Source organism: Salvelinus fontinalis, chromosome 12, assembly GCF_029448725.1.
Source record: "Salvelinus fontinalis isolate EN_2023a chromosome 12, ASM2944872v1, whole genome shotgun sequence".
In the NCBI taxonomy this organism is placed as follows: Eukaryota; Metazoa; Chordata; class Actinopteri; order Salmoniformes; family Salmonidae; genus Salvelinus; species Salvelinus fontinalis.
Window position 1 is genome coordinate 14,457,360 of NC_074676.1, and position 25,734 is coordinate 14,483,093.

The following is a 25,734-nucleotide window of genomic DNA, read 5'->3' on the forward strand; positions in this document are numbered from 1 at the left end:
GTCGGTGATCAGGCCTACCACTGATGTGTTGTCAGCAAACTTACTGATGGTGTTGGAGTTGTGTGGCCACGCAGTCATGTGTGAACAGGGAGTACAGGAGGGCACTAAGCACACACCTAAGGGGCCCCAGTGTTGAGGATCTGCATGGCAGATGTGTTGTTACCTACCCTTACCACCTGGGGGCGGCCTGTCAGGAAGTCCAGGATCCAGTTGCAGTTAGCTTAGTGATGAGATTTGAGGGCACTATGGTGTTAAACGCTGAGCTGTAGTCAATCAACAACATTCTCACATAGGTGTTCCTTTTGTCCAGGTGGGAAATGGCAGTGTTGAGTGCGATTGAGTCATCTGTGGATCTGTTGGGGCGGTATGCGAATTGGAGTGGGTCTATGGTTTCCGGCATGATGGTGTTGATGTGAGCCATGACCAGCCTTTCCACTGGCTGGTATTGATGTGAGCCATGTAAAACCCTTTCCTGGAACCCAAAAGGGTTCTACCTCGAACTTAAAAGGGTTCTCCTTTGGGGACAGTGAAGAATCCTTTTGGAACTTCTTTTACTAAGAGTGTAGCAACCCTAATATTTCATATTTACCGAGCACTACTACAGTAAATGCCCAGTTTGTGTACATGGCAATGCAGCTTACGACTTTACTCTGTCATTTCAGTATACATCTCCTTACAGACACCAATCACTCTGCCTTTATATTACAGTACTGTACACAACACATGTTGTCATGTATGAGGAAATGCAGGCTGCTGTAAACTAACCACAGAACGCTTCGCTCTGGATCCCAGATAGGCTCAAACATCTGGAACCAAGCACATAGTCACATGGTGTATATCAAATACACAAATAACAGGCTGTTTGTTGCTCCTGTGAGAGATTAAATATACAGTATAGAGTTACAGTACACACATATACAGATAGAGTCAGGCATACACAGTGTAGGGCAGCCATCCAAACTTTGGACCACTAATAACACTAATCAGTTTTGGATATTTTGGATATTTTTATTTTACAGATGAGAGAACACACTATTTTAAGAGCAGTGTCGTCAACTTTAATAGCACTGATGACATTTCTGGATACTTGGGATCCTATTTAATCAGAGAGGAGGGGTGGTCGGTGGTGGGGTGGTTGGAGTGGGTGCAGGGTGTCTGGGATGATCATGTTGATGTGTGTCATGACCAGCCTTTCAAAGAACTTGATAATTACAGATGTGAGTGCTACAGGGCGATAGTCATTTACCTTGGAGTTCTTGGGAACAGGGACAATAATAGTCACCTTGAAACATGTTGGGATTACAGACTGGGACAAGGAGAGATGAAAATGTCCGTAAAGACACTTGCCAGCTGGTCTGCGCATGCTCTGAGAACGTGCCCTGGTATTCCGTCTGGCCTGGCAGCTTTGCGAGTATTAACCTTTTTAAAAGTTTTACTCACATCGGCCACGGAGAGCGAGATCACACGGTCATCCGGAAACAAACGAGGCTTTCATGCAAGACTCAGTGTCGTATTACTCAAAGCAAGCATAAAAGGCATTTAGTTCATTTTGGAGTTCTGCATCACTGGGCATCTCACGGGTTTCCCTTTGTAATCCATCTGCAACCCCTGCCACATACGACGAGCGTTAGAGCCGGTGTAATACGATTCCACCTTCCTCCTGTATTCCTGTTGCATGTTTGATGTCTCAGCGAAAGTCATAGCGGGCGTTCTTGTATGTGTCCATGTCCCGTTCCTTGTAAGAGGTAGCTCTAGCCTTTAGGCCTCCCGTAACCACAGGAAGTGCGTCAGCCATTCCAATGCATAAATGGTAGACCTATTAGTCACTGTAAAATTCACACAATTACAACATGTTAAACACTGTAAAAATCCAATGATTTTATTAGTGCCAGTGGGAGTTATTTTTAGGACATTAAACAAGCAACAAAATGATATTTAGAGTCTGCGATCTAGCTAATGATTAGCCCATTGTGGTAAACGATGCAGAGGAGCAACCCCATGCTTTAGCCATGTAGTCACGATGCTGCATCAGACAGGTGATAAGGCTTATTGCTAAAATTGCACACCTGCCTGATTAATATGGACTATGTACCTAAAGATATTGCTTTTCATCAATTTGTTATTGCGCTCATTTCTGGGTAATATTACATCTTAAACAGTTTAATATAGGCTACATGTCATCATTGATGGTTTTATATTTTCTTCTCCAAACAGTGTAAATATCAGATTTTATGGTTGGCTATAATATAAGATACTTGCCCAGACTGCAAATTAAACATGAAATCACCCACAATTGAATATAACTTGCTTTCCTGTGATCTTGGCCCGGTGTGCCACTGGCAAATTTAGATGAATGTCAAGCCCTGGCCTGGTACCCAGGTTAACTGCCTTCCCTTTTTGAAGACATTTATTTTCATTGTTAGAGCAGCCACTTGAGTATCTGGTCAATAATAATGGATAATCTGTGGGTACACGCAATATCGCAATTGGGGGTGCGCTGCATCATTCATGGGGGACGACATGTTTACTGTTGCCTTGTTTTATTATAGGCAGAGCATTCACTGCATGTTCCCATCATAAAACATACTTTTTAAAATTTTACATACATCAAAAAAAAAATAGCTATATTGATGGTAGATGGCATAATATATTTGCATAGAGTCATATCTGGATTTTTTTTTTTTAACAACTGGGTTAATAAAAAATACAACCAGTGTAAGGAAAAATTACAGTAAATGGCAAATAAACAAATAGATTCTTTTGCGCAACATTTTACAGGCTACCAAATTTTTTTATGTGTGTTCATTCCTTGGCAGAAAACTGCTTCTGTGCTTACACTTTAGTAAATGGTTTTCAGATGTTGTTTGGCTGTATGCTATTGTTCTTTCATTAAGGCAATAAGAGGGAATTACAAGGTTTAGGAAAGATCAGTAGTGGTTACAGACAAATGTTTAGACTACACAGCTACACCCACACAAGGAAACATCCTAGAATTTCAGTTGAATATGGGCTTTATACAGGAGGCAACACATTGGTGTGAAAATAGCTGAAAAACTACACACAAGAGGAGGACCCCCCCCACACACACACACACGATGGACTGAGAATGTTGATTGAACAGAGGATGACACACTTGTAAAAATGGTGGTGGTGGGGGTGGGGCGGGGGGTTCCCATGTGTGACGCTTCATCTTACAGTGCGGTTTCCCTGGACTCTACCACTATGGGCTGGAAAGACAGGATCTCTGTGAACGTGTGACCTGTAAACAAACAGAAGGAGAAAGAGAAGACAGATACATAACACAACAGTGTTTACATAGAGAAGGTTATCATTGAAATTCATGGAAGAGAATGAAATTCTGAAAATATGCATATTGTAGTAGCTCATTGTAAAATCCATCAGCAGCACATCAAAAGTAAGTCCCTATTCCAGAGAGGCCTGACTCTGTCATACCACCCCAGAACTTGTCTGGATATCTTTCAAAAATGCCTTAAATAGTAGTTTAATGTTATGTTAACCAATGAAAACAAACAGGTCCCTGTTGACACCTCCTCACCTCTGTCCTGGGATCATATTCATTAGGACACACAGTAGCAAAACGTTTTGCAACAGACAACGAGCGCTTCTAATGGACAAGTCCAGGTAACCCTCCCTGTTTCAGTACATAATCTTCCATTTGGAGCCTATTGAATACACCCTGGGTTCTGTCCCAGCCTTCCCCTCCTTACGTTTCCACTGCTCCAGAGGCAGGTCAGAGTTGTCTACAGAGTGGTCGTATGGCTGGGCCTCGGTCTCCTCTTCTGGCTCCCTGAACTCTGAGAAGTATGGCAGGGCGAGGGCCGCCGCTGCCGTCACCCTGCTCTCTGGGTCCAGCAGCAGCATGCGCTCTATAACTGTCACCGCTGGAGGTGAAGGGAAGTGAGATATAGAATAAAATCAAGTCAAATTTCATTTAAAGTGCATCATCAGAGTCTCAATACACCTAAGAGGGAATGGACACATCTAAACAGAGAGATACAGACAGCAGACATAGGAACAGTAGTCATGACGATGGGATACTGCAGATTCACTATACATGACATGGTGATGGTCTTACCCTGTGGGTTGACTGTGGAAAAGAGTGCCTGAAGGTCTTTCTTTTGCACTTTGGTAAGGCTTTTGACATAGTTTTTAGCCTGAGAAAGAGAACGTCAACCTATTTAATCAAGGCCTGTGTGCATGTAGACCTATAGTATGTGTTTGGCATGTAAGTACATGACTCACATCCTGAGACTGCAGTTTGGTGATGAACTCCTGAGTGGGTGTCCCTGTGATCTTCATGATCTCAGTCAGCTGATCCAGGTCTGTGCTCCACAGGTCAAGGTTCAAAGGTGAAACTACATACTGAACACATCCTCATCGGGAAACACATCGCGTCTAGTGTGAAAGTGAAACAAAACCACCTGGCCATGATAAGGTTTTAATCTAGTTCTAGTCAGTCAAACCGAAAAGTAAGAATGGAAGCAAGTATGATTCCAACATAAACAACATTAACCACAGTAATAGAGTTTCATATGTGTTTTGTGCAACAGTGGATAGTAGGGCTCATGGGCAGGTCAGATCAGGATACGGTCATTGCCTTTGAACAGTGGTTTCCCTGACAGCATCTCTGCCATGATGCAGCCCACAGACCAGATGTCCACTGAGAAGAGAGGAAAGGGAGCGAATACTGTTAACTGATAGAAAGGACCTCCATTAACATGGTTGGTGTTTAAATCTGGTAGAAGCATGTTGAAGAGCAATCATCACTAGGCAGAAAATACAAGCTTGAGCACTACCATTCTCCATAGGCTTTAACGCATTCAGTTGACTCTGTCATCTATGTAGACCACTCAGATGAATTTACAGCCTTGTTAAAAAGCTGATCCAGGATCTGTTGTCTGTATTCCAGTATTAGCCTTAATCATCAGCGACTTAACACATCTGATCCTGGACCAGATAAGAGTGTTAGGGTGGTGTGCTGCTGACCAGTCTGGGTGTAGTGCATCCAGCTGAGGATGACCTCTGGGGCTCTGTACCAGCGGGTCACCACGTAGCCTGTCATCTCACTGTCCGCCTGCCGCGCCAACCCAAAGTCCAGGATCTGACACAGACACAACACACTCTTATTATTACTGGACATTACATTAGTATTTTAGTCATTCTGCTGATGCTCTCTGCATTCAACCAATGTAGGTAAAACAACCACATACAGTTGAAGTCGGAAGTTACACTTAGATTAGAGTCATACACTTAGATTAGAGTCATTAAAACCACTACACAAATTTCTTGTTAACAAACTATAATTTTGGCAAGTCGGTTAGGACATCTACTTTGTGCATGACACAAGTCATTTTTCCAACAATTGTTTACAGACAGATTATTTAATTTATAATTCACTGTATCACAATTCCAGTGGGTCAGAAGTTTACATACACTAAGTTGACTGTGCCTTTAAACAGCTTGGGAAATTCCCGAAAATTATGTCATGGCTTTAGAAGCTTCTGATAGGCTAATTGACATAATTTGAGTCAATTGGAGGTGTACCTGGGATGTATTTCAAGTCCTACCTTCAAACTCAGTGCCTCTTTGCTTGACATCATGGGAAAATCAAAAGAAATCAGGCAAGACCTCAGATTTTTTCTTTTTCTTTTTTTAAACCTCCACAAGTCTGGTTCATCCTTGGGAGCAATTTCAAAACGCCTGAAGGTACCACGTTCATCTGTACAAACAATAGTATGCAATTATAAACACCATGGGACCACGCAGCCATCATACCGCTCAGGAAGGAGACACATTCTGTCTCCTAGAGATGAACGTACTTTGGTGCAAAAAGTGCAAATCAATCCCAAAACAACAGCAAAGGACCTTGTGAAGATGCTGGAGGAAACAGGCACAAAAGTATCTATATTCACAGTAAAACGAGGCCTATATCGACATAACCTGAAAGGCCGCTCAGCAAGGAAGAATCCACTGCTCCAAAACCACCATAAAAAACAGACTACGGTTTGCAACTGCACATGGGGACAAAGATCATACTTTTTGGAGAAATGTCCTCTGGTCTGATGAAACAAAAATAGAACTGTTTGGCCATAATGACCCTCGTTATGTTTGGAGGAAAAAGGGGGAGGCTTGCAAGCAGAAGAACACCATCCCAACCGTGAAGCACGACAGTGGCAGCATCATGTTGTGGGGGTGCTTTGCTGCAGGAGGGACTGGTGCGCTTCACAAAATAGATGGCATCATGAGGATGGAAAATTATGTGGGTGTATTGAAGCAAGACATCAGTCAAGAAGTTAAAGCTTGGTCGCAAATGGGTCTTCCAAATGGACAATGACCCCAAGCATACTTCCAAAGTTGTGGAAAAATGGCTTAAGGAAAACAAAGTCAAGGTATTAGAGTGGCCATCACAAAGTCCTGCCCTCAATCCTATAGAACATTTGTGGGCAGAACTGAAAAAGCGTGTGCGAGCAAGGAGGCCTACAAACCGGACTCAGTTACACCAGCTCTGTCAGGAGGAATGGGCCAAAATTCACCCAACTTATTGTGGGAAGCTTGTGGAAGGCTGCCTGAAACGTTTGACCCAAGTTAAACAATTTAAAGGCAATGCTACCAAATACTAATTGAGTGTATGTAAACTTCTGACCCACTGGGAATGTGATGAAAGAAATAAAAGCTGAAATAAATCATTCTCTCTACTATTATACTAACATTTCACATTCTTAAAATAAAGTGGTGATCCTAACTGACCTAAGACAATGACATTTTACTAGGATTAAATGTCAGGAATTGTGAAAAACTGAGTTTAAATGTATTTGGCTTGGATGTATGTAAACTTCCGACTTCAACTGTGTCACAATCATAAGTAAAACATCCTTCAAAATAGCCACTGTCAGTCAAAGTAATCAATTGCACATCAGTGGGACAGTTCATGACTGCACCATACCGTTGTACCTACATCATACCAGCTATAACACTACAAAATACTATGGAAGTCATTATTGCTGAAAAACTGTGCTCATGCATCAAACCATGACAACAAAGTCAATGGAGAGAAATGTTGCCTGTTGGTCTGTGCAAAGGCTATTAAAGATGCCCTCTTTCAGCCAGTAGTTTTGAAAGTGGTGCTCACGAGCCAAAGATTGTCCCTGTTTTTTTGTGTGCAATTCGTGTGATATGCTACGAATCCAATTCATATGATATGTTAAGAAAACAATTCATATGATATGTTACGAATCCAATTCATATAATACGTTATAGGATATCAGAGCACTGGGTGTGTGACTGGGTACCTTGAGCTCACATTCCTGATTAACGGCCAGATTCCCTGGTTTGAGGTCCTGCAGATACAAACATCCAGCGTGTCATTTTGAGGAGCCACACACACACAAACACACACACAGGAAAAAGGAGATTCACTTACCCTATGAATTATGCCAGCAGAATGGATATACTGTCATAAAAGAATACAACAGGCATTTCCATCAATAACATACAATATCAGGGTGTACATATATTTATATACATGCATGTACTGTATAGAAGTATTTATGAGATTGTGTGTGACTGAGACACACCTTGAGTCCTTTCAGCATCTGATAGACCAGGAACTGTACTTTGTCCTCTGAGAGCTGCTGTAACTTCATCAACTTCCCCAGATCCGTTCCCATGAAAGGCATCACCAGATAGCTGAGCGAGAGCAAGAGAGAGAGAGTCAGAGAGAGACTAAATGTCTATATATATCTTCACAATGACCAACCAACATGGAGAGGAAAGATGGAACTTTGACTTTGATAAACATCCAGTGGTATGGAATGTGGATATTGTATCTACAACTTCCATTTTTTGTTTACTTGAAGTTCGTGACCAAATATGAAAACAAAAACAAAAGTGTACTCACAAATCATGGAATCTGTCTAGGGAGAGGTCAGCAGTGAATACATCCACAAGGCCAATCACCTAACCCCAGGGAGAGAACGAGGGAAAATAAACAACTTATATTAGGTTTTGATCAGGTTGTTACATAGCAGTTGGAGGGGAGATACAGTAAGAAACAAACACCCTATAGGCCTAGCTTACAGTATATTGCTAATAAGCCTAGTGTTCTTAGGGCAAGTTTGCATAACTCTGGTCTTCGGGAGCCTCTGGTTTTCATCTTGCCAATTAATCAGAGACTGTGTGTGGAGTGGATTACCCAAGGCAATCACTTAGGCTACTTGCTAATTACTAAGTGTCACTCAGGGTGCAAAAAAACCTTGAGGACTGCAACCGTTAAGAACTAAAGTAGTGCAATTAAATTGGATAAGGGTTGATTTCGGACTTTTGGCTTGCAAGTCTTACATTTTCATGTTTCATGTGTTTGAGCAGCCTCAGCTCCCGATAGGCCCTCTTAGCAAAGAGCTCAGACTGGAAGGGCCTGTGGAGCTTCTTGATGGCCACCTTGGTCCCTGTCCTGAAGTCCACCGCAGAGCTAGAGACGGACATGGGGATGAGGGTGAGATGGAAGGAGAGAGGAAGAGAGGTACAAGGTCCTCTGGTTCTCAAATAGTTATTTAAAACATACATTTTAGCTTTGAGTCCTATACAAACGCGGAATCAGGTTATTTCTGTTTTAACTCCATTGGTCCCAGGCCTCCCACAGTGAAAAAGCTGGAATTCTCTACTTTCTGTTTTATCATTTACTTTTGCGGACAACCAGGTATACAAGTAGAACACAAAAGAATTTGACAAAAACATTTAATTTAATGGATTTTATTGACAAATGTCAATAAACAAAAAAGGTCTTGTAACGTGTATGCTAGGAGTCGGGAAGCAAGTACAGGGAGTGAATTTAATAATAACTGAAACACGAGTAGCATACCAACATAAAAACACAGGAACAGAATCAATAACGCCTGGGGAAAGAACCAGGGAGGGAGTGGCAGATATAGGGGAGGAAATCAGGAAGGTAATGGAGTCCAGGTGAGTCTCATGAAGCGCAGGTGCTCGTAATGATGGTGGCAGGTGTGCGTAATGATGAGTAAACTGGCTCAACGAGAGCCAGAGAGGAGGAGCGAGAGTAGACGTGACAGTACCCCCTCCCTGACACGCGGCTCCACCCGCAGGACGCAGACCAGAGGGACGGTCCTGAGGACCAGGAGTGGGCCGATCGCTTCTGCTGTGGCGTGATAACCTGCAGAGCCAGCTGAGGCGAGGGAACCTGTAGAGCCAGTTGAAGCGCTGGAGTCCGATGAGCCGGCTTAGGCATGGAAGCCTGACGAGCCAACTGAGGCTTGAGAACCTGTCGAGCCAGCTGAGGCATGGAAGCCCGACGAGCTAGCTGAGGCATCCCCGCTAGCGTCGGCAATGGAAGCCTGATGAGCCAAACGAGGATTGAGAAGCTGTCGAGCCAGCTGAGGCATCCCCGGTAGAGTCAGCAACGGAAGCCTGACGAGCCAACCGAGGCTTGAGAACCTGTCGAGCCAGCTGAGGCATGGAAGTCCGACGAGCTAGCTGAGGCATCCCCGCTAGCGTCGGCAATGGAAGCCTGATGAGCCAAACGAGGATTGAGAAGCTGTCGAGCCAGCTGAGGCATCCCCGGTAGAGTCAGCAACGGAAGCCTGACGAGCCAACCGAGGCTTGAGAACCTGTCGAGACAACTGAGGCATGGAAGCCTGACGTGCTGAGGCAACCCCAGTTGCTTTGGCAGCCGCCCTTGGACCCGACGTCACCAGTAAAAAATAATACAAAAATCTACAAAAAAAATCCCCCTTGCTTCCCTTTGGTGAGGTGTTATTCTGTAACATGTACGCTAGGAGTCAGGAAGCAAGTACAGGGAATAAATGTAATAATAACTGAAACATGGAACAAAACAAGAACCACGAGTAGCGTACCAACATAAAACACAGGAACAGAATCAATAACGCCTGGGGAAAGGACCAAAGGGAGTGACAGATATAGGGGAGGAAATCAGGAAGGTGAGTCTCAGGTGAGTCTCATGAAGCGCTGGTGCGCGTAACGATGTTGGCAGGTGTGCATAATGATGAGTAGTAACCTGGTGACAGCGCGCGCCAGAGAGGAGGAGCGCGAGTAGATGTGACAGGTCTGTCAAGCAAAAGCCTGAAATTGTTTGCTTAGTGGGAAATTAATATCCAACTAGTCAGTGACAATTGTGTGGAGTTTGGAGTTTGTGACAGAAACTATGTGAGCTTATTACAGGATTATAGACACTACGTCCTGTGATTTCCTATGATCTTCTATGTAGAATAACCTCTTACCTTCTAACGACTCGTGTGACTTGTGAGCGTCATAGAGCAAAACAGTGCATGTCCGTTAGAGTTCCAGCTTTTCATAGATGGGTCATAATAGTTTGTAGCTCAAACCGTTCGGACTTTGCAGACATTTTTGTAAGAAGAACAATTTTCGGGATCCGCCCTTGACTCACAAACACTGCTATAGCTCAGCCCTAACTTTGATTTGGATGAAGATTTCTACCTCAATGAGTCGGCAGCACAGGACATAATGTTAGCCCCGGACCAGGCCCTAATCCCCGACAACCTGAAGAGAAAGAGACAGCGATATAGAGGCCGACGTGCGGGTACCCTGATGAAACTATGGAGGGGAGTAAATAATCCACCTCTACCCTCTGTTCTATTGGTGAATGTACACAAGCTCCGTTCGAGACTATCCTATCAATGGGATCTGAAGAACTGTAATATCCTATGTTTCTCTGAAACTTGGCTGAACAAGGACATCGATAATATTCTAGCTGGTTTTTCTATGCATCGGCAGGACAGAACCAACCGCAGCGTCGGGTAAGCTCAAGGAGAGTGGTGTGTGTCTCTTTGTTAGCAACAGCTGGTGCGCAAGCTCTAATATTAAGGAAGTCTTGAGGTTCTGCTCGCCTGAGTTAGAATACCTCATGATAAGCGTTAGACCCTTCTATTTACCAAGAGTCTTCAACCATTATATTTTATTTACCATCACAAACTGATGCTGGCACTAAGACCGCACTCAAGGAGCTGTATGGGGCCATAAGCAAACAAGAAAATGCTCATTCAGAGGCAAAGGTCGTAGTGGCCGGTGATTTTAATGCAGGGAAACTGAAAACCATTTTACCTCATTTCTACCAGCATGTCACCTTTGCAACTAGAGGTGAGAAAACTCTACATCACCTTTAGTCTACACAAAGAGACACATACAAAGCTCTCCCTCGTCCTCCTCTGACCATAACTCTATCCTCCTGATTCCTGCTTACAAGCAAACACTCAAACAAGAAGTAGCTGAAAACAGAAATGGTCAGATGAAGCAGATGATAAGCTACAGCACATTTTCTATAGCACAGACTGGAATATGTTCCGGGACTCATCAGATGGCATTGAGGAGTTTACCACATCAGTCACCAGCTTCATTAATAAGTCCATTGACAACATCGTCCACACAGTGACTATACGTACATATGCCAACCAGAAGCCATTGATTACAGGCAACATCCGCACTGAGTTAGAGCTGCCGCTTTCAAGGAGCTAGACACTAACCTGGACGTGTGTGTAAGAAATCCTGCTACGCCCTCCGTCGAACCTTCAAACAGGCAAAGCTTCATTACAGGACAAATATCGAATTCTACTACACTGATTGATGCTCGTCGGATGTGGCAGGGCTTGCAAACTATCACGGGTTACAAAGGGAACCCCAGCCATGAGCAGCCCAGTGACATGAGCCTAAGAGACTAGCTAAATGCCTTCTATGCTCGTGTCGAGCCAAGCAACACTGAATTATGTGTGAGAGAACCAGCTGTTCTGGATAACTGTGTGATAATACTCTCTGTAACCAATGTGAGTATGACCTTTAAACAGGTTACCATTCACAAGGCCGCAGGGCCAGACAGATTACCAGGACGCATACTCAGAGCATGCGCCGACAAGCTGGCAAGTGTCTTACATGTTTCAAACAGACCACCATAGTCCCTGTATCCAAGAAAGACATTTAAACAAGTTACTATGGCTATCGCACCGTAGCACTCGCATCTGTAGCCATGAAATGTTTTGAAAGGCTGGTCATGGCTCACATCAACACCATCAGCCCATAAACCCTGGACCCACTCCAATTCGCATACCGCCCCAACAGATCCACAGATGACGCAATCTCTATTGCACTCCACACTGCCCTTTCCCACTTGGACAAAAGGAACACCTACGTGAGAATGCTGTTCAATGACTACAGCTCAGTTTTCAAAAAAAATCACTAAGCTAAGGACCCTGGGACTGAACATCTCCATCTGCAACTTGATCCTGGACTTCCTGATGGGATGCCCACAGGTGGTGAGGGTAGGCAACAACACATCCACTAGGCTGACCCTTAACACAGGGGCCCCTCACGGGTGTGTGCTTGGTCCGCTCCTGTACTTTCTGTTCACCCATGAAAGCGTGGCTGCAGATCACACACCGGTGGTAGGCCCGATTCCCGACAACAATGAGACAGCCAATATGGAGGTCAGAGACCTGGCAGTAGGGTGCCAGGACAACAACCTCTCCGTCAACATCAGCAAGACAAAGGAGCTAATCGTGGACTACAGGAAATGGAAGGCCGAGCACTCCCCCATTTACATCAACGGGGCTGTAGTGGAGCGGGTCGCGGGCTTCAAGTTCCTCAGTGTCCACATCAGTAAGGAATTATCATGGTCCAAACACACCAACACAGTCGTAAAGAGGGGACAACAATGTCTCTTCCCCCTCAGGAGGTTGAAAAAATTTGGCATGGGCCCACAGATCCTCAAAACGTTCTACAGCTGCACCATTGAGAGCATCTTGACTGGCTGCATCACTGCTTGGTATGGAAAACTGCTTGGCATCCGACCACGAGGCGCTACAGAGAGTAGTGTGGACAGCCCAGTACATCACTGGGAACGAGCAAGTAAAACTAAATGCATGCTATTCAACCGATCACTGCCTGCACCTGCCCGCCCGTCCAGCATCACTACACTGGATGGCTCTGACTTAGAATATATGGACAACTACAAATACCTAGGGGTCTGGTTAGACTGTAAACTCTCCTTCCAGACTCACATTAAGCATCTCCAATCCAAAATGAAATCTAGAATCGGCTTCCTATATCGCAACAAAGCATCCTTCACTCATGCAGCCAAACATACCCTCGTAAAACTGACCATCCTACCGATCCTCGACTTCGGTGATGTCATTTCTAAAATAGCCTCCAACACTCTACTCAACAAACTGGATGCAGTCTATCACAATGCCATCCGTTTTGGTCACCAAAGCCCCATACACTACCCACCATTGCGACCTGTACGCTCTCGTTGGTTGGTCCTCGCATCATACTCGTCGCCAAACCCACTGGCTACAGGTTATCTACAAGTCTCTGCTAGGTAAAGCCCCGCCTTATCTCAGCTCACTGGTCACCATAGCAGCACCCACTCTAGCAGGTATATCTCACTGGTCACCCCCAAAGCCAATTCCTCCTTTGGTCGTCTCTCCTTCCAGTTCTCTGCTGCCAATGACTGGAATGAACTGCAAAATCTCTGAAGCTGGAAACACTTATCTCCCTCACTAGCTTTAAGCACCAGCTGTCAGAGCAGCTCACAGATTACTGCACCTGTACACAGCCCATCTATAATTTAGCCCAAACAACCAACTCTTCCCCTACTGTATTTATGTATTTAGCTCCTTTGCACCCCATTATTTCTATTTTGCACATTCTTATACTGCAAATCTACCAATCCAGTGTTTTAGTTGCTATATTGTATTTACCTCGCCACCATGGCCTTTTTTGCCTTTACCTCCCTTATCTCACCTCATTTGCTCACATTGTATATAGACTTATTTTTCTACTGTATTATTGACGGTATGTTTTGTTTATTCCATGTGTAACTCTGTGTTGTTGTATGTGTCGAATTGCTATGCTTTATCTTGGCCAGGTCGCAAATGAGAACTTCTTCTCAACTAGCTTACCTGGTTAAATAAAGGTGAAATAAAAAAATAAAAAATAGACTGTTCTCTCAGCTACCGCACGGCAAGAGGTAACATGAACAGCTTCTAACTCCAAGCCATAAGACTGATAAATAGCTTACCAAATAGCTACCCGGACTATCTGCATTGGCCCTTTTTGCACTCACTTTTTTGACTCATTACAGTGAATACGCTGCTGCTACTGTTTACCATCTTTCACTTTAATCATAGTTATCAAATCAAATCATTGTATTGGTCACATACACATATTTAGCAGATGTTATTGCAGGTGTGGCAAAATGCTTGTGTTCCTAACTCCAACAGTGCAGTAGTATCTAACAATTCACATGTATGTACATGTACATACCTACTTCAATTACCTCGTAACCCTGCTCATCGACTTGGTACTAATACTCCTTGTATATAGGAAAGTTATTGTTACTCACTATGTATCTATTATTACCTTTTATTATTATTATGTGTTTTACTTTTCTATTATTTCTCTATTTTCTTTCTCTGCATTGTTGGGAAAGGCACGTAAGTAAGCATTTCACTGTTAGTCCACACCTGTGGTTTACGCATGTGATGAATAAAATGTGATTTGATTTTAAATAGACTAACACAATGTAACAACCCAGCAGTCTGTAGTTCAATGCCCTTCCCACCGCCTATACACTTATTAATAACGCCATCTGGCGGTAGCAGGGCTACAATACACTATCTCAGCCAAACATAGAAAGCAATGCCAAATTCGACTTTGCACTCCTTAACAACGCGATTTTTAAAACTTTTGTCAAAGGCTAAAGTCTACAGAACTTAGTCCTCTTTGTTCATAATAGATTCTGGTTTTGGGAACAGAAAACTGCATTGAGATCAAATGTTTCATCGATGAGAAAATTTGCAGAATGTAGGCCAAAATCCACCTTGTTCCATTCCACTCACCACCATATTTGGTAGTGAGTGGAAACGCCAAGCGGCTGCTTCATATTTATACATCCTTTATACATCCAGTGAAATATGTCTCATTGTTCTATCTATGACAATACTTCTTTGTAATAGAATATGTTACTGTATACATGAAAGACAAAGCCATCGATCACGTAACACCATTCATTCCTATGTGAATACTCTTTTGAAGCCAAATTAATGCGCTGTTTGAGCTACTCCAAGAAGTGACGTTGCAGTCTAACTCCAGTTGAAGGACAACCTGAGTACTGCAGGCTGCCATTAGCAACTAAATTATCCTTATAACTACTTATGTGTGCGATTTGTTTTATTTTTAGAATTGGTTCAATGACCTACATCTGGTGTATTATAAGCAATTATTGGTACCATGATTGTCTTCGGAAAAAACAATTACTTACATGAAGATTGACAATTTTCCATTCACTATAATGAGGAATTCTGTTTTCTGCAAACAATACATGCAGAACTGTGGTCAGCCTTGAACTTCCGTGGCTTCAATTAGGTGGTGGGCCGACGCAGAAAACAGTTAAGTTGATCGATCTACGTCGAGGGAGGAGCATATTTTTAAAACTATATGACAACATTTGTTGGCACCTTTAATTCTTACACGTTTTCTTAGAAAAATAGTATATTTCAAATTTGGGAACCGCTACACTTGAAACCATTCAGAACTTCCGTACATACCCCTCGTGATGAAGGCAGCCAATGGCCTGCTTCTAAGATGTAAACAGCCTCATGAAATCGTGATCTGCTGTCAGCTCCCAAAGACTGAAAAAATATAAATATCTGTTTTCGAGTACACTTTAAATATGCAGCATGCAATAGGAATGGTCTTGATCAAATGAAGAGGTAACGCCGTTGACCATTTAGCTAATTTATTGAAAGCTAGCCAATGTTACAGTTGACTAGCCTAGCCAGCTGTAAACACACAGTTCTAAACATCTTTGCTGTAAACGTCAATGTGCATGTTCAGGAAGCTAGTTTTTCATTAGCTATCTCTGTCAGTTAATTCAATTTTGAATAATGTTTTGGCATGACTGTCTAATTTCAAGTAACTAGCTGAAGGCTTAAAGAAACATTCAATCATATAATTTGCATAGAAACCCAAATAAAAGCATGCAGATAAAGATGTGTCATATAAGTTACTGTATGCTAGAATGGAGGTTTAAAAACGACATATGCATATTAGCCAATACATGTGGAATAGCCTACACATATATCATACCTTGCAATACAATATTCTCTAAAAACAGTTGTACAATGTGCTCTGCAATAAGATAACCAGTTTGATTTCTAAACCAGATGAGTCCTCAAATAGCAGCAGCCCAACACCATGCTGGGCATGCATAATATCGAATGCATTGGAATATAAAGTATGGAGAATGATAAAGAGCCTGTATGATTATAGGTAAAGCAGTAGGGAATTGAATGTTTGTGTTTCAAATACTAAATGTTCAGTAAAGGTGAGTATATTTAGGTGATTTAATTGATTGTAACTACTAACCTTCTAAAAGTTGACAGTGCCAAAATCTTGCCAATCCATTCATTATTCTATAACTATGACTGAGTGCGAGATGTTTTCCATAACGTACGTTTCATGTGTAACAAACAGGGTTGGTTACGTTTCCACTTGACACTGCAGAAATATGTATTTCATGTTTATGTATTCTAATTGGTTGGTTCAAGTCAGATGTCAATAAAGTGTTATGCCATTGGTCATACTTGCAGATAGGGGGAAATCACACGTTCTGAAATACTGTATTCTATTTTCATATTTTTAATGTGTTTACGAGTTCACTATGTACATGTCCTGATGTGCGTATGTATCTACAGTGTTTGTAAAGTATTCAGACCCCTTGACTTTTTCCACATTTTGTTACAACCTTATTCTAAAATTATAAAGATTTATTCCCTTATCAATCTACACACAATACCCCATAATGACAAAGCAAAAACAGGTTATATTATTTTTTGCAACCACCCCACATTTACATAATTATTCAGACCCTTTACTCAGTACTTTGTTTAAGCACCTTTGGCAGTGATTACAGCCTCAAGTCTTCTTGGGTATGAAGCTACAAGCTTGGCACATCTGTATTTCGGGAGTTTCTCTTATTCCTCTCTGCAGATTATCTCAAGCGCTGTCAGGTTAGATGGGGAGCGTTGCTCTACAGCTATTTTCAGGTATCTCCAGAGATGTTTGATCGGGTTGAAGTCCGGGCTCTAGCTGGGCCAATCAAGGACATTCAGAGACTTGTCCCGAAGCCACTCCTGCGTTGTCTTGGCTGTGTGCTTTGAAGGTGAACCTTCGCCCAAGTCTGAGATCCTGAGCACTCTGGAGCTGGTTTTCATCAAGGATCTTTCTGTACTTTGCTCCGAACCTGACTAGTCTGCCAATCCCTGCCGCTGAAAAACATCCCCACAGCATGATGCTGCCACCACCATGCTTTACTGTAGGAATGGTGCCAGGTTTCCTCCAGACGTGATGCTTGGCATTCAGGCCAAAGACTTCAATCTTGGTTTAATCAGACCAGAGAATCTTGTTTCTCATGGTGTCAGTCTTTAGGTGCCTTTTGTCAAACTCCAAGCAGGCTGTCATGTGCCATTTACTGAGGAGTGGCTTCAGTCTGGCTACTCTACCATAAAGACCTCATTGGTGGAGTGCTTCAGAGATGATTGTCCTTCTGGAAGGTTCTCCCATCTCCACAGAGGAACTCTGGAATTCTGTCAAGAGTGACCATCGGGTTCTTGGTCACCTCCCTGACCAAGTCCCCTCTCCCCTGATTGCTCAGTTTGGCCGGGCAGCCAGCTCTTGGAAGAGTCTTGGTGGTTCCAAACTTCTTCCATTTAAGAATGATTGAGGCCACTGTGTTCTTGCGGACCTTCAATGCTGCAGACATTTTGGTACCCTTTCCCAGATCTGTGCCTCGACAATCCTGTCTCGGAGCTCAACGGACAATTCCTTCAATCTCATGGCTTGGTTTTTGCTCTGACCTGCACTGTCAACTGTGGGATCTTTATATAAACAGGTGTGTGTCTTTCCAAATCATGTCCAATCAATTGAATGTACAATAGGTGGACTCCAATCAAGTTGTAGAAACATCTCAAGGATGATCAATGGAAACAGAATGGACCTGAGCTCAATTTCGAGTCTCATAGCAAAGGGTCTGAATACTTGTGTAAATAAGGTATTTCTAAAAACCTGTTTTCACTTTGTTATTATTGGGTATTGTGTATAGATTGCTGTGGGTATATATATTTTTAACCCATTTTAGAATAAGGCTGTCACGTAACAAAATGTGGAAAAAGTCAAAGGGTCTGAATACTTTTCAAATGCACTGTACACACACATATATATATATTTTTTAAAATTTATTTCACCTTTCGTCAGTTGAGAACAAGTTCCCATTTACAACTGCAACCTGGCCAAGAAAAAGAAAAGCAGTGCGACAAAAACAACAGAGTTACACATGGGATAAACAAACGTACAGTCAAAAACACAATAGAAAAATCTACGTACAGTGTGTGCAAATGTAGTAAGGTTAGGGAGGTAAGGCAATAAATAGGCCGTAGTGGCGAAATAATTACAATTTAGCATTAACACTGGAGTGATGGATGTGCAGGAGATGATGTGCAAGTATAGATACTTGGGTGCAAAAGAGCCTAAAAAAATAAATGACAATATGGGGATGAGGTAGTTGGGTGTGCTATTTACAGATGAGCTGTGTACAGGTACAGTGATCGGTAAGCTGCTCTGACAGCTGATGCTTAAAGTTAGTGAGGGAGATATAAGTCTCCAGCTTCAGTGATTTTTTCAATTCGTTCCAGTCATTGGCAGCAGAGAAAGGGAAGGAAAGGCATCCAAAGAGGTGTTGGCTTTCGGGATGCCCAGTGAAATATACCTGCTGGAGCGTGTGCTACGCATGGGTGTTGCTATGGAGACCAGTGAGCTGAGATAAGGCGGGGATTTACCTAGCAAAGACTTATAGATGACCTGGAGCCAGTGGGTTTGGCAACGAATATGTAGCGAGGGCCAGCCAACGAGAGCATACAGGTCGTAGTGGTGGGTAGTATATGGGGCTTTGGTGACAAAACGGATGGCACTGTGATAGACTACATCCAATTTGCTGAGTAGAGTGTTGGAGGCTATTTTGTAAATGACATCGCCGAAGTCAAGGATCGGTAGGATAGTGAGTTTTACGAGGGTGTGTTTGGCACCATGAGTGAAGGAGGCTTTGTTGCAAAATAGGAAGCCGATTCTAGATTTAATTTTGGATTGAAGATGCTCAATGTGAGTCTGGAAGGATAGTTTACAGTCTAACCAGACACCTAGGTATTTGTAATTGTCCACATATTCTAAGTCAGAACCGTCCAGAGTAGTGATGCTAGGCAGGCGGGCAGGTGCTGGCAGCAATCAGTTGAAGAGCATGCATTTAGTTTTACTAGCATTTAAGAGCAGTTGGAGGCCACGAAAGGAGTGTTGTATGGCATTGAAGTTCGTTTGGTGGTTTGTTAACACAGTGTCCAAGGAAGTGCCAGATGTATACAGAATGGTGTCGTCTGCGTAGAGGTGGATCAGAGAATCACCAGCAGCAAGAGCGATATCATTGATATATACAGAGAAGAGAGTAGGCCTGAGAATTGAACCCTGTGGCACCCCCATAGAGACTGCCAGAGGTCCGGACAACAGGCCCTCCGATTTTATACACTATCTGAGAAGTAGTTGCTGAACCAGGCGAGGCAGTCATTTGAGAAACCAAGGCTGTTGAGTCTGCCGATAAGAATGTGGTGATTGACAGAGTCGAAAGCCTTGGCCAGGTCGATGAAAATGGCTGCACAGTACTGTCTTTTATATATGGCGGTAATGATATCGTTTAGGACCTTGAGCGTGGCCGAGGTGCACCCATGACCAGCTCAGAAACCAGATTGCATAGTGGATAAGGATTCGAAATGGTCGGTGACCTGTTTTTTAACTCAGCTTTTGAAGACTTTAGAAAGGCAGGGCAGGATGGATATAGGTCTGTAACAGTTTGGGTCTAGAGTGTTTCCCCCTTTGCAGAGGGGGATGACCGAGGCAGCTTTCCAATCTTTATGAGACCCTAAAGAGATACGAAAGAGAGGTTGAACAGGCTAGTATTAGGGGTTGCAACAATTTCGGCAGATCATTTTAAAAAGAGAGGGTCCAGATTGTCTAGTCCAGCTGATTTGTAGGGATCCAGATTTTGCAGCTCTTTCGGAACATCAGCAATCTAGATTTGGGTGAAGGAGAAGCGGGTGGGGGGGGAGTGCAGAGCTGTTGGCCGGGGTAGGGGTAGCCAGGTGGAAAGCATGGCCAGCCGTAGAAAAATGCTTATTGAAATTCTCAATTATCGCAGACTTATCGGTGGTGACAGTATTTCTTAGCCTCAGTGCAGTGGGCAGCTGGGAGGAGGTGCTCTAATTCTCCATGGACTTTACTGTGTCCCAGAACTTTTTGTAAATAGTGCTACAGGATGCAAATTTCTGTTTGAAAAAGCTAGCCTTTGCTTTCCTAACTGACTGTGTATATTGGTTCCTGACTTCCCTGAAAAGTTGCACATCGTGGGGGCTATTCGATGCTAATGCAGTACGCCACGTTTTTGTGCTGGTCAAGGGCAGTGAAGTCTGTAGTGAACCATGGGCTATATCTGTTCCTGGTTCTAATTTTTTTTTAATGGGGCATGCTTATTTAAGATGGTGAGGAAATACTTTTAAAGAACAACCAGGGATCCTCTACTGACGGGATGAGGTCAATATCCTTCCAGGATACCCAGGCCAGGTCGTTTACAAAGGCCTGCTATCTGAAGTGTTTTAGCGAGCGTTTGACAGTGATGAGGGGTGGTCGTTTGACAGCAGACCCATTACGGACGCAGTCAATGAGGCAGTGATCGCTGAGATCCTGGTTGAAGACAGCAGAGGTGTATTTAGAGGGAAAGTTGGTCAGGATGATATCTATGAGGGTGTCCATGTTAACTGATTTAGGGTTGTATCTCGTAGGTTCCTTGATAATTTGTGTGAGATTGAGGGCATCTAGCTTAGATTGTAGGATGGCCGAGGTTCTAAACATATCCCAGTTTAGGTCACCTAACAGTACGAACTCTGAAGATAGATGGGCAATCAATTCACATATGATTGCTGGCCACTGCACTGAGGCTAGGAAACACTGTCACCACCGATAAGTCCACGATAATTGAGAATCCCATGTTTACGGATTTAGGGTTGTACCTGGTGGGTTCCTTGATGATTTGTGTGAGATTGAGGGCATCTAGCTTAGATTGTAGGACTGCCGGGGTGTTAAGCATATCCCAGTTTAGGTCACCTAACAGAACAAACTCTGAAGCTAGATGGGGGGGCGATCAATTCACAGATGGTGTCCAGGGCACAGCTGGGAGCTGAGGGGGGTCGGTAGCAGGCGGCAACAGTGAGAGACTTATTTCTGGAGAGATTAATTTTTAAAATTAGAAGTTTGAACTGTTTGGGCATAGACCTGGAAAGTATGACAGAACTTTGCAGGCTATCTCTGCAGTAGATTGCAACTCCTCCCCCTTTGGCAGTTCTATCTTGACGGAAAGTGTTATAGTTGGGTATAGAAATCTCAGAATTTTTGGTGGCCTTCCTAAGCCAGGATTCAGACACGGCAAGGACATCAGGGTTGGCAGAGTGTGCTAAAGCGGTGAGTAAGACATACTTGAAGGAGGCTTCTGATGTTGACATGCATGAGACCAAGGCTTTTTCGATCACAGAAGTCAACAAATGAGGGTGCCTGGGGACATGCAGGGCCTGGGTTTACCTCCACATCACCCGAGGAACAGAGGAGTAGTAGGATGAGGGTGCGGCTAAAGGCTATCAAAACTGGTCGCCTAGAGTGTTGGGGACAAGGAATAAAAGGAGCAGATTTATGGGCGTGGTAGAATAGATTCTGGGCATAATGTGCAGACAGGGGTATGGTGGGGCACGGGTACAGCGGAGGCAAGCCCAGGCACTGGGTGATGATAAGAGAGGTTGTATCTCTAGACATGCTGGTCTCAATGGGTGAGGTCACCGCATGTGTGGGAGGTGGGACAAATGAGGTATCAGAGGTACGGGGAGTGGAACTTAGGGCTCCATTGCAAACCAAAACAATGATAACTAGCCTGAACAACAGTATACAAGGCATATTGATATTTGAGAGAGACATACAGTAAGGCATAAAGTAATTGCAGGTCTTGATTGGGAGAGCTAGCTAAAACAACAGGTGAGATAACAGCAGCTAGTCAGCTAACACAGCAACAGCAGGAAAAATGGCGATGACTAGGCAGAGAGGGTCGGATTAACTACACACAGAGCCTGAGTTAAAACACAGAGCCGACAGATAAAACACAAATAAACAGAATGGAGTACCGTGAATTAATGGACAGTCCAGCAGGCATCAGCTATGTAGCCAAGTGATCATAGTGTCCGGGGGGCAGCCGTAGATGGAGCAGGGAAGCCGCCACTACGCTAGCACGCGGCGTTTAAAGTTAGTAGCCCGGGGTTGGTCTGCTCAGACGGAGGGGGTCTGCTCAGACCGAGGCCGATTCATCGGCAGACCAGACGTGGTGGTGCGGCGGGGCGCCGTGTCGACAGAGAATCCAAGCCAGATGGCGAAAGAGGTATTGTAGAATTTAGTTTGCTAACTGGTGCTAGCTTCGTGGCAGTGGCCCTAGCTGCAAGCTAGCTGTGAAGATCAGAAGTAGTGGCTCAGGGATTACGGCAGGAATCCGGCGTTGTTGTGGAGAGACAGTCCGATGCTGGTAAATTGGTGAGTAATATCCAGGCTAATAACAGGGCTGGTGTCTGTGCAGAAGGTAAAAGCTGCTAGCAGTGGCTAAAAATGACTAAATAGCTTGCAGCTGATTAGCTGGTTAGCTACTGGGGGTTCTTAAATGTGTTCCAAAGTTAAAAAAAAGTAAAAAAATAATAGCGATTCCGTATCACATTGGGTGAGGTAGGTTACCGGAAGGTATAATCGAATTAAAAATCGAAGAGGGATAGAATTAAAAAAAATATATATACAAAAAATACAAAAGTACACGAGAGGACGAAACAAAAACACGCTTACACTGCTACGCCATCTTGGATTGCTAACCTCCAGACGAGGTTATGGATTGCTAACCTCCAGACGATCTTCAATGCCATACAACACTCCTTCCGTGGCCTCCAACTGCTCTTAAATGCAAGTAAAACTAAATGCATGCTCTTCAACCGATCGCTGCCCGCACATGCCCGCTCGTCAAGCATCCCTACTCTGGACGGTTCCGACTTAGAATATGTGGACAATTACAAATACCTAGGTGTCTGGTTAGACTATAAACTCTCTTTCCAGACTCACATTAAGCATCTCCAATCCAAAATGAAATCTAGAATCAACTTCCTATTTCGCAACAAAGCCTCCTTCACTCATGCTGCCAAACATACCCTCTGTAAAACTGACTATCCTACTGATCCTTGACTTCAGCAATGTCACTTATAAAATAGCCTCCAATACTCTACTCAGCAAATTGGATGCAGTATATCACAGTGCCATCTGTTTTGTCACCAAAGCCCCATATACTACCCACCACTGCTACCTGTATACTGGCCCCCACTTCATATTCGTCACCAAACCCACTGGCTTCAGGTCATCTATAAGTCTTTGCTAGGTAAAGCTCCGCCTTATCTCAGCTCACTGGCCACCATAGCAGCACCCACGTGTAGCACACGCTCCAGCAGGTATATTTCACTGGTCACCCCCAAAGCCTATTCCTCTTTTCTCAACTGGCCTACTTGGTTAAATAAAGGTGAAATTAAAAAATAAATAAACTGGGCAGCAGTGTCGCAATGGCGGGAAGAGCCTATACGAGACTAAGACCACTGCAACAGAGTTATTGTAAAGTGTGGAAATAAGTTTGTCAGACTTAGCCTACGTTTAACCTCTCTCTTGTTAATTTCAAAGTCCATATGTTCATGACCCGATTCATATAGATTGTGTCAAATTATTTAAAATTCATATTTACCCCTCCTACAAAACATGCTTTGGCAAGATGTTCAGAGAATAAATAAATATCTAAATATTTTATTAAAAAGGTTTGTTTCACGCATGGCTTTTCTTACGATCCTAACGATACGTATGTTCAAACATTTGGCAGGTATCTCGCGCCATAGTATAGCTCCGCAATTACATGATTGATGTAGGCGAGGGCGGGAGTGTATAAACACAAACTCACCTCCATGACAACCTTCTTCACACAACAGCTCTATGCTGCTCCGAGAAGCGCAAGAATTGTGAATGCCCTGACTTCTGCGGAGGCCATATCACCGTAAATGCGGAAGTCGGAATTACCATTTTGCGCATTTTACCCTTACAATTGTAAATATAAACTTCAATGGGGGTAACTAAGGGCGTCCCAAGGATCCCGGATTGCAAAAACCATTCAGCCAGCCAACACAACTCTGAATACGCCCACAGAGTTAATCATTGATAACAACAATGTAACGACCTCATGCTGTGAGCCACACAAAGGTATTGTGCCTGGAGTACAACGACAATAAGCAAATGATTTAAAGCACATCTGTTTCTTTCGTTTTTGATTATATACACATTTGAAGTATGTAATAATAATACACGCTTTATTTGAGTTGTATCATACAGATTGTCATTCTACAGACATAAATTACATGTGTAGGTCTATTGCAAAGACCCGGGAGGCTAGTCAGTAATCCAAAGGCTGTGAAATTTTAAAATGGGTTGATATGATAGAAATTAAATGTGTCCCTTAAATAAGGAAGTGGCGCTCTTTTGTGTGAAACTCGAGAAGCTATAGCTTTTCTCTCGTTTTGTTCTACTGCGAAAAACTAAACATTAATTTAATCAGGTGCGCTAAATTAGGGTTGAAGTGAAAAACATGACTGTAGCTCTCCAAGAACAGTGTTGGAGAGCCCTGCACCAAGCAATGTCAAAGTGCAACAAAGCATGTAACGTTAGCCTGACATCTCTTCCCACCCCAGTTGCCACGACACTTACCAGACTGTACCGTACGCTCCTGTCCCCACCTGTTTTAGATCCCTGTACCGCTCCGGTACCTCCCAGGTGGTTTTGTTCACGTCCTGGCGACAGTAGCCAGGTCTGGTCCGGCTCGACATCTTATTTGACCCGATTTAACAAATCTAGTACGTGTTCCAAGAAGTGATTCCCCAGTTTCGTTTACACACCCATTGTCCTACCTATGCGTTCTTGAATTCATTCTCGTCACCGAATGCGCAGCGCGTCGACCGCGCAGCTTGCGCAGCTATAAGATGCCGCCCGGGGTCAACCACAGCACAGCCACTCCCGAGTCTCATGAAGTGTAGTGTGACAAGACAGTCACTAACTAAAAAAGGACATGCATATGTAGACCCATGCTGGGTGCACAATACAAGTGCTGATTAGTGTTGTATGAGTTCTATTTCGATAAATAACTCCGCAGCGTAGAATAGATTGTCAAGAAAGCACCCTAATCAATTCCTATTATTAGATCACCTGGAAGATAAGAATATCAATGGTATACAACAAGGATCGAATACAAGTATGACTGTGTGTAAGATTAATTGTTACAGGCCTGCTTGTTTTTGCTACTGCTCCCTATGTGGCTTTCTGCCTTGGGCGTGTTGAGATGTAGAGTACTCACTGTTTTCAGGGCTTGCTAGGACCTGTGCATTAAGGAGGCACCAGGAGTACAGACATTCCTCCCACTGCTCTGAGGTTGGTTTGGGAGAATCGCAATGCTGTGTGTAGGCCAGTTAGTGCCTGAGG

At 43.6% G+C, this 25,734-nt stretch overlaps 1 protein-coding gene across 2 annotated transcripts; it reads right to left on the reverse strand.

Moving 5' to 3' along the window:
- Positions 1–1,035: 1,035 nt before the first annotated feature.
- mapk12a (mitogen-activated protein kinase 12a) lies at positions 1,036–25,283 on the reverse strand. Of its 2 annotated transcripts, none has more exons than XM_055939824.1 (13): positions 24,967–25,283; positions 8,359–8,488; positions 7,919–7,977; positions 7,596–7,707; positions 7,442–7,471; positions 7,311–7,358; positions 5,008–5,122; positions 4,610–4,681; positions 4,264–4,343; positions 4,097–4,175; positions 3,729–3,902; positions 3,196–3,259; positions 1,036–1,826 (listed from the first exon to the last, which is right to left on the reverse strand). In XM_055939824.1, the coding sequence occupies exons 1-13, from the start codon at positions 25,083–25,085 to the stop codon at positions 1,820–1,822; spliced, it is 1,089 nt and encodes a 362-aa protein (XP_055795799.1). In that variant the 5' UTR covers positions 25,086–25,283; the 3' UTR covers positions 1,036–1,819. The 2 variants fall into 2 exon arrangements, with proteins under 2 accessions (XP_055795799.1, XP_055795800.1); XM_055939825.1 differs by lacking the exon at positions 24,967–25,283 and adding an exon at positions 15,326–15,592.
- Positions 25,284–25,734: the final 451 nt, after the last annotated feature.

Coding starts and splice junctions, on each gene's coding strand:
- mapk12a (XM_055939824.1), bottom strand. CDS start 25,085: ATGTCGAGCCGGACCAGACCTGGCTACTGTCGCCAGGACGTGAACAAA. Junction 8,489..24,966: donor GGAGCGTACGGTACAGTCTG/GTAAGTGTCGTG, acceptor GTCCGTCTCTAG/CTCTGCGGTGGACTTCAGGA. Junction 4,176..4,263: donor CCAAACTGCAGTCTCAGGAT/GTGAGTCATGTA, acceptor TCTCTTTCTCAG/GCTAAAAACTATGTCAAAAG.